Source organism: Triticum dicoccoides, chromosome 3A (genome assembly GCF_002162155.2).
Source record: "Triticum dicoccoides isolate Atlit2015 ecotype Zavitan chromosome 3A, WEW_v2.0, whole genome shotgun sequence".
In the NCBI taxonomy this organism is placed as follows: domain Eukaryota; kingdom Viridiplantae; phylum Streptophyta; class Magnoliopsida; order Poales; family Poaceae; genus Triticum; species Triticum dicoccoides.
The window spans coordinates 20,673,646-20,682,516 of record NC_041384.1 but is presented as its reverse complement, the minus strand read 5'-3'; the positions used below and the strand labels follow the sequence as shown (position 1 = coordinate 20,682,516).

The following is an 8,871-nucleotide window of genomic DNA, read 5'->3' as shown; positions in this document are numbered from 1 at the left end:
AGCACCGCCGCTCCGCTCCGCTCCCTCCCCTCCTCCCCTCCCCCGTCGCCACCGCCGGCAGCGGCCATCGGCGGCGGACTTCCCTTTCCCGCGCGCTTGGAGATGGAGGCGGGGCTCCTTCCTTCCCGGCGGCGGTGCTCCTAGGGCGGCTGCGGCTCAACGCGAGCGGGCCGAGGGGTCCCTGATGCGGTGGTGCAGGCGTCGCCTGCGGGACGTCATGGTGGTGCGGCTGGCCGACAGCGCCTGTGCGACCCAGATCTAGGCCCTTTGGGGCCCCATCTGGGTTGTTGCGGGTCGGCTGTCCTGCGTGCGCCATCGACGCTCCCTGGTGGTGGAGGTCGGCGTGCGGTGCTGTCAGCCGGCGTGCTGCAGCGCGGTGACGGGGCTTTGCAGGCCCGTTTTGAGCCTGGCCGGGCCAATAGGGGCTTGGTTTGCCCCGGTCGGTTGCCGCTGCGGCGGTGGAGGATGTTCCCTCCCGCGTGACCGCGGTCCTGCTCCCCCTATCTTTGGTATCCTCTTCTTCTTCTTCCTCTTGGCTCGTGTCGGTGTTCTCAGTGAGACGTCGAGGATGACTCCATGACCGTGGTGGCGCATGCTGGTGGGTGGACGGCTAGGTGGAGCTTGATGGAGCGTCTGGGGTGGTGGTGGTTGTTTGGGTCGGGAGAAATGGCGGCTTGTTCGTCACCGATGCGGTGATGCCTGCGGGCACCGTCGTTCCTTCCTGAAGGGCCTCGGGTTACCCCTTCCACACCGCCCTCCGCGTACCAGGGGAAAACCTAGAACTAGTCCGGGCAGTAGTAGCGTCGTCGTCACATTCCTTCTTGGAGGTGCTGCTCGGTACACGACACTTCGGAGTTCTAGGAGCACGATGGGACATCTCCGGAGGGCGCAGTGGTTGCCGGTCATCTTCGTTTCGTTGATCTGTCGGTGTTGTCATTTGTTTTCTTTTTCATTTCTCTTTTGTTTCCTTTGGGCTTTGATGTGTTGTGGCCCCAACAAGTTTGGTGTATTGGGTTGTTGCTTTATAATATAAAACGGAGGGAAACCCTTTATCATCTATAGAACATAAGGTGGAAGGAGATGTAATGGAGAGAGATATGAAGGTTTTATCTCGTGCAAGATATCACCAAATTATGAAAATCAATATACGTTTATTATTGAGGACTGAAACCACTCACACCAACAATTATGCAATTATTTTAGGTACAACACACATAAACTATGCAATGGAAGGGTTGTACCACAATCTTGAAAGGAGAATGGACCAGAAAATAGCAGTACCAATATAAAGAAGAGAACCAATCGGCTTAGGCACTTCCCATAACCAAGACCCCAAAATTGGTGACATGTTCCAAGTTTGTTGTATCTATAACAGTTAAGAAATTAGTATTCATGGTTGCCATCACAACTAATTATCAGGATTGTACTGTAAGCACATAGGTCCACTAGTCATTGTACTGAGATCGCGCTGCATAGGATCTACCAAGGAACATGCAAAAGAAGAGACGACGGTATTTGTTGACCAAGTTTAGCCGAAGGCTACAACCCCAGAAAACCCTTGTACTGGCGCACCTCCCTTGGTAAATTGGTGTTATTGGATATCCTGATGAGCTCAAAAACCGTGGGAGCCGTCGGTCAGACCGCCCCCTCTCTGTCCAATCTTCATCGAGGGTTAGCTTACATGCAACTGTGTCCCTTAATATGTTTTATACAACAGTGCCTCATATTCTTGAGGCATGGATTACAACATGTTCGACTGAAGCAGTACCTAACCCTGCCGTTTATACTACCACAATTCCAATTATAGGTTAACCTACATATATTGGATACAATCTCAACAATAATATGTACATGCAAAAGATAGAATTCAGGATGGTTTATCCATTCACCTTTGTTATTCTCTCAAACTGAAGATTTGTTAATTTGTGTGATGTTACTACATTTCATAGTAGATGAGCTTTTTTAGACATCTCATATAACTATATACTACTCCCTCTACATCAAATATTATTTGAAGTTCTAGGTTTGTCCAAAATCAAACATTTTTATGTTTAGCCAAGTCTACAGAAAATGTATGAACATCTCGAACACCAAATTAGTTTCACTAGATTCATTATAATATTTGATGTTGTAGATCTTGTTGAAGTATATGTGGAATACCCAACCTTCTTCATCAGTTCAAACTTTTGGTTCTATGGGTTGGTGCTTGATACTTAATATGCTATCCGAGCCAAGATGTCTTGGGTTCATGTCTTAGCTTTCACAATTTAAATAAAATATTTTTGCCTTCTTTATGTCCACGTGCAGGACTTATCATCTAACACGTGAGATGGGGTGGTGAAGAATATTTGGCTTGCCTAACCTTCTCCCATCAGTTTGTACTTTTGGTTCTACTGGTTACTGGTTAGTGCTTGAAAATTACTCCCTCCGTAAAGAAATATAAGAGCATTTAGATCACTAAAGCAGTGATCTAAACACTCTTATCTCTACTACTATAATGTGTCAGTTTAAAATTTGGATTTACCACGTTTGTCTTGGCTTTCCCGCCAAAACAGCACTCGAGTGATTGCAGCCGTTGATTTGCCAAGATGGACTAACAGTGACCGTTCATCCATCATCAAAGCTAAGAATCCAACAGCTAGCGTGCGCTGGATTCGCCAGTCCTGTCACACACATCTGCCCCCGCAACACGTTGCGTGCCTGGGAGCTACGCGACATTTCCAGAAGCCCTGTCCGTTTGAGGACTTGTCACTTGTGGGCCGAGTGAATTTTTTGCCTGGCCCAGCCGGAGTGGATGTATCACTGCAACCAAGATTACATAGCAATATACCTCTAAAAAAGATTACATACCAATATACCCAACCAAACCCCAAGCAACGTAGAAGAAAACTAAATCTGAAGCTTCACATTCTATTGCACACCATCTTTGCATTTTATATGATGAACGTTTCTTTAGTCCACTAAAGCATTTATTTTTAACTGGAGTTTACAAGTAAAACCAACTAATAGGAAAGTGCAATAACAAAAAACGTCAATAGTTGAGAGGTTAATTTGTGTAAACTGTACCATCAATGAACATTTCCATTCTTAAAGAAAACTGTACCATTCCATCAATGAATATCTTAGTTCTTAAACACAGGTTGAGACATCAAAAAGAAAATAACTTGTGTCTATATCAAACTCATTTAGCTTGACCTAGAACATGTTTTCCAGAAAAATCAATAGAGTAGATTCTGTTATCACAATTTCAGATTTCTTATGTACATATAATTTTATTGGTATTGGACATTTGGCATTTGGAATAGTCTGGAACTATTCAAGCTGTTTTTATTTGCATTTTCCAAAATTTATACAACAGTCATATTAATACCAAAATTTCACAAGAATATGCCAATTGTAAAGTTTATGAAAAAAAACTTATGCCTGATTTGAAAAATAACATTACTTCAGAATAAATTATTTGCTTGACCGTCTTATCTTTATATCTTACTATATAAGCATATTCAATTTCTGATAACAGTCGTATTACTCCCTCCCTTTTGGTTTAAAAGGTCCAATTCAAAAAACTCTCGAACCAAGGTAGATGGTGGGTGATGTAATAAACTTCATATTTTGTGAAAGTACTCAATTAGCGTACTCATTTTCCTCAAGAATGGAGTTCATCGACACGTTAATTTGAATTAACTGCAATGCATGCATGTGTGACCACTAAATGGCCAGAGACTTCTACATACATTTGTGAGTTTTCTTTTAATTCTTGCATGCAACGATTTAACGTGACTCGAAATCTAAAAAGGTGACCGAGAACAATAAAAACAAGACTTACAAAGCAAAAAAGGAAAAAAAATGAGATAGACTTTTGAAACCGAATGAATGGAATATGTTTTTATATGCCTCTCAACGTGCAGAGCACGGGCTACTTACTACTGTTAGTTTACAGAGGGAGTAAGAGATATTAGCAGATTTTTTTCCTGTAGACTTGGTCAAATATAGACATGTTTGACTAAGGACAAAACTAGTACTTCAAATAAACGGAGTGAGTATATAGTATATGGCGTTTCGCGCTTGCTACTCTAATCTAACGTGTGCACTACCATAGTAGATAATGTTCTCTACTCTTTATGCAGGGAAACTTTCAACATCAGTTTTTAGTATTCCCACATTGCAACGCCTAGATTTTCACTCAAACCAGCTCTCTGGTTTTATACAAGACTTCAATGCAACGTCTTCACACTTGGTTTCAGTGGACTTAAGCACAAACGAATTGACAGGGAATATTCCCAAGTCATTCTTTCAACTAAAAAATTTGGCATACCTCGATATTGGCTCGAACTACTTGGTGGGTTCGTTGGATCTTTCCTCGTTTTGGAGGTTGGGAAATCTTGTTCATTTAAGTCTTTCCCACAACAATCTATCAGTCATGGACATGGATGGAGAAGGTAACAACTCTCTGTCTACCTATCTCCCTCGAGTTACCAAGTTAGAATTAGCGAGTTGCAATTTAACAGGATTTCCAAGTTTATTGGAACACGTTAAGCAAGTGTCTTACTTGGACTTGTCATGCAATAGAATCAGTGGGGCTGTTCCGAAGCTGGTATGGGTGACATGGAACAACAGCCTTACATATTTGAATCTTTCACACAACATGCTCAGCACTATGCAAGTTACTTCATTTGTTCTCCCTTTCGATAAGTTGGAGGTTATTGATCTTAGTTCCAACCAGCTTCAGGGGCAGATTCCTATGCCAAGCTGGTCAGTGTACTTCGATTGTTCAAACAATAGTTTCTCTTCAGTGCTTCCAAACTTCACTCTCTATCTTGGCGATGAGTTCAGAATTTCTAAAAACAATATCAGTGGACATATACCAAACTCAATTTGTGATTCACGGATCAGTGTCCTTGACCTGTCATTTAACAGCTTCAGCGGGCAGATACCTTCGTGTCTAATAGAAGATGGTTACACTAGCGTGTTGAGTTTGCGGGAGAATCAATTTGAAGGTGTGTTGCCTAACAACATCAAAGACCAATGTATGCTTCACACATTAGACTTGAACGGCAATAAGATTGAAGGGAAGCTTCCAATGACACTTACCAAGTGCTGGCAGCTAGTGCTCCTTGACGTTGGAAATAATAACATGGTGGGTGCTTTTCCATCATGGCTGGGGCTACTTCCCGAACTTCGTATCCTTGTCTTGAGATCCAACCGATTCTATGGCTCGGTGGGTGGTGATCTTCACAGCAGTGAAAAATATGGAGAGTACTTCTCTAGCTTGCAGATTCTGGATCTTGCCTCGAACAATTTCTCCGGTAATTTGAGTCCAGATTGGTTTGAGGGGCTGAAATCAATGATGTCAGAGTTGAACACAACAGGTCGTATTATTAGTAGTTTTAACGGAAGTATGGAACATCCCTATCAGGATTCTGTTGCTATATACTATAAAAGCATCTACAGGACATTTGATAAGATCTTGACCACTTTAACAGTCATTGACCTATCAAATAATTCATTGGATGGCACCATTCCGGGATCGCTTGGGAGGCTTATTTCGTTACATGTACTAAACATGTCAGGGAATGCCATCACGGGTGATATTCCGCAGGAATTTGGCGGGATGACTCAACTAGAATCTCTCGACCTGTCTCAGAACCAGCTTTCTGGTGATATTCCGGAGGCGCTAACAAATCTCACCTTTCTTGGTATCTTGAACTTGTGCAACAACCAGTTGGTGGGAAGGATACCTCGCTCAGGTCAATTTGCGACGTTCCAAAACAGTTCATTTGAGGGAAATATGGGGCTGTGTGGACTGCCATTGTCCAACCCATGCAGCAATTCACCTACTCCTCCAAGTGCAGTGCATGGGGAGAAGTCCTTTCATGTGGACGTCATCTTGTTTCTCTTCGTCGGGCTGGGCTTTGGTATCGGATTTGCAGCTGCCATCCTGATAAGATGGGGTCGGATTCGCAAATGGTTTGTTAAATCTGCAAGAGCTTTGAGGACTTGATCTGAACACTGGAGATTGCTTCAACCGTTGCTGCTAGTGATGAGTGTGCAATGCTTTTTATGTATTATTATTAAGCCTTTGCTAGGTCTTATCCTCTGCAGTGTGTACTTATCTGTAATATATTGATTGGCCAAGCGGCTAAACATATTGTAGTGTATCCCCTGTGATCTCCAGGTTTAGACGTCCTGTGTAGGTTTAACTTGGAGACAAATCTTGTAACCACTTTGTAATCTTATTCAACTATAAATGAACTCCACGCGGCCTGAGAAGGGTTATACCCTAAACCCATCACATCTGATTTCCTTTATATACTAGACTAGAGTAGCTTCTTGCGGAAATGCAATTCGGCTCCCAGGTCCAGATGATCCTGAAATCTGGACCGCCCCTTCTCATCGCGATGCGTGCCTTGGTGTGTATTCCACGTGTTTTCAGAACTACACCTCCCGTACTCTAGCTTGTGCAAGAAATTTCTAAATCTCTACTGTCAGTCTATCATTCAGTCACACTGAAGAACCCCCAAATCTCACAGTAAATTCCACCAGGCAAAGTTTATCTGCGTTGGCTTTTCGTCCAGCTAGGCGCCTGTTGATCCACCTTCCACGTTGATTGAGCCAATGCTTCGTAATTATCGTGAATCAAAGCTAACTGCTCGCCACCAATTGCATCTCCGACTGCAGCGGCAGACGAGGCGTGCCCATTGTCAGCTGTGCGGAGCAATCGAATCATGGCTGGGCACTCGCACCCAACAGGACCTGCAGTTTTCTGATTTTTGGCTTCCCCTGCAATTAGAACAAGCACTACATCGTTAAACAGCAGAGCCCCATATGCACCAATAGGAAATTGAGTTACCACTTCAGCTTTTTAAAGAACACTTACAGAGCATCTACAGACAACTTCCTGCATACACTTCTTCTCAACGTTAAGCCTACTTTCCCCATATCTGATGGCAAAACCATGCTTCCATGAATGAAGAATATAAAAATCGTTGGTTTCCCCCCGATATGTTGAAGTTGCTAGGCTCTTCATCACCACCATGCCTTGTAGATCCACAGACATGAACAGGAGCAGCATCAAGCTCGTCGACCAAAGCTGCACACGAGTCAAAATAAATCCCAAGTTAGACCATTTGGTCCTCTAGAAACTACACAGTGGGGAATGGAGCAACTGGTAACGTTAGTGAAACTGCCAAAACCATTACCACGATCAGCTGTGTTTGCACGGGAAGCAACTACCATGCACACCTTCAGCACTTGCAATGCGTGAGGCGCTCCCACTTCCATCTGCATTTTTTTTCATTGCTTTTACTTTGTTAGGCACTCACATATGCTAGTTGCAGAAAAAAAAAATTATAGTCCATATCAGGGAATTGTGGTGCCATGCTCACAGCATCAGGGTATAGTCTGCTTCCAAAGCAGAACTGTAGTTTTTTTATTATCAACTACGACAATTATGTCCACAGGACAGCTTCCATTCCTTTTTTGCTCACTTAACCATGATCCAATAAACCAACAGTGCACCATACATTATACCAAAATCATCACAACTACGGTTGCAAGAGAAAAAAATTCAGTTGTACAACAACAAAAACCAATTACCTTTTTGTCCATCCATGTGTTTGGGGATCCACCTTCCCCGTAGATTGAGCCGAGCCTCCATCGCCACTTTCTGTTTGATCTTGAATCACAGCGTCATGGCCTTCAACGCCGCCGTGTTCAATGGCATCGGCGTTGTCACCCTCATTCTCACTGAAACCGGACATGGCAGGGGCGCAGGCAGCTACACTGGTTTCCTCGCCATACATAGCAGCACCAACGGACTGCCCAGGTGAGCTCAACCCAAATCCACATACGACCGCCCCGCCCGATCCATTGGCGGACTCTTCTTCCCCACGACCACCGCCACCAATCAACTCCATTAGGGCTGCCGCGCTACAGCCCTCATCAGGAAAGATGGGCAACCTGCGTGTCTTCAATCGAAGCTCTAAGCTTTTCCTGATGTTGGATTGCAAATAGGAACAAAGAACATTTTTGCACAAAGAGGGATTTTTTACCTGTCGACCGGAGAGACGGGGAAATCCATCGCCATGGCTGCGCCACCTCTAATCGGAGACCCACGCGAGTATAAAAGCAGTTCGGGAGAAACCCGCCGACGCACCCGCCGCCGCCGCCGATGTTTTTCCCTCGATCCCCTTTCTTCTCAAACAGCGCCGAGGCTGCTGGATGGGGATGCATTCATTTTTGGCCTCGTCTACCTTGTGGTTCCAGCTGACAAGTGGGTCCAGCTAACGCCCTGTAACGAACAGATGCACACGGCGCGGGCGCGCGGCTGTAACCCCAGACGGCTCCGCGCTAGCCACCGTTAACGGCGACTCCACGGACGTTTCCAACGGTCGCCTGATGCTATACGTACAGATGTATTCCCCTATTATCTGGTTTTCGTATAGCAACTTCAGTAATTTCCGGCACAGATCTCACAGCTCACCTGGACGGGCCAGATATCAGGTTCACCTGGACCTGGGAGCCAAAACGCCCCTCCCCTTCTTGTGGCAACTTGTTGTGTGTGAAACATAGTTGGCTCCTTACATAGTGTTTATGATTCATTTTGACTGCAGAACCCCCAGCTGCAAAGCATAGCTCATCCCCAGCTCCCTGGTAGTTTTGTGTATGTTTCAAACTTCTTGATTCCACATGATCCATTTTCACCCCTCCGATCCATATTAATTGACGCTGCTTTAGTACAACTTTAGTATGTGGTTTCGAACCTCGAGCTATACTTCGAATTCTAATACCGTCTTGAACATCACTTTATCCACATGATTATATTAAAGTTGTACTAAAGTATAGCTCGAGGTTCGAGAATTCGAAGTATAG

The 8,871-nt window shown here is 44.4% G+C and overlaps 1 protein-coding gene and 1 long non-coding RNA gene across 3 annotated transcripts in view; one reads left to right on the top strand and one right to left on the bottom strand.

Annotated features, from left to right (window-relative positions):
- The window catches only part of LOC119266764 (receptor like protein 22-like), a 9,514-nt gene extending 3,345 nt beyond the window's left edge, over nucleotides 1-6,169 (top strand). The window contains exon 2 of the mRNA XM_037548046.1: nucleotides 4,128-6,169. Within this exon, the coding sequence (XP_037403943.1) occupies nucleotides 4,128-6,001 (1,874 nt within the window). The 3' untranslated portion in view covers nucleotides 6,002-6,169. The remainder of the gene's footprint in view (nucleotides 1-4,127) is intronic.
- Nucleotides 6,170-6,223: 54 nt separating this feature from the next.
- On the bottom strand, nucleotides 6,224-8,546 carry LOC119266765. Of its 2 annotated transcripts, none has more exons than XR_005132118.1 (5): nucleotides 8,052-8,546; nucleotides 7,597-7,967; nucleotides 7,200-7,281; nucleotides 6,878-7,090; nucleotides 6,224-6,780 (listed from the first exon to the last, which is right to left on the bottom strand). It is a non-coding gene; the product is annotated as an uncharacterized LOC119266765 (long non-coding RNA). The 2 variants fall into 2 exon arrangements; XR_005132119.1 differs by having other exon boundaries at nucleotides 6,226-6,780; nucleotides 7,597-7,959.
- Between the last annotated feature and the right edge of the window lie 325 nt (nucleotides 8,547-8,871).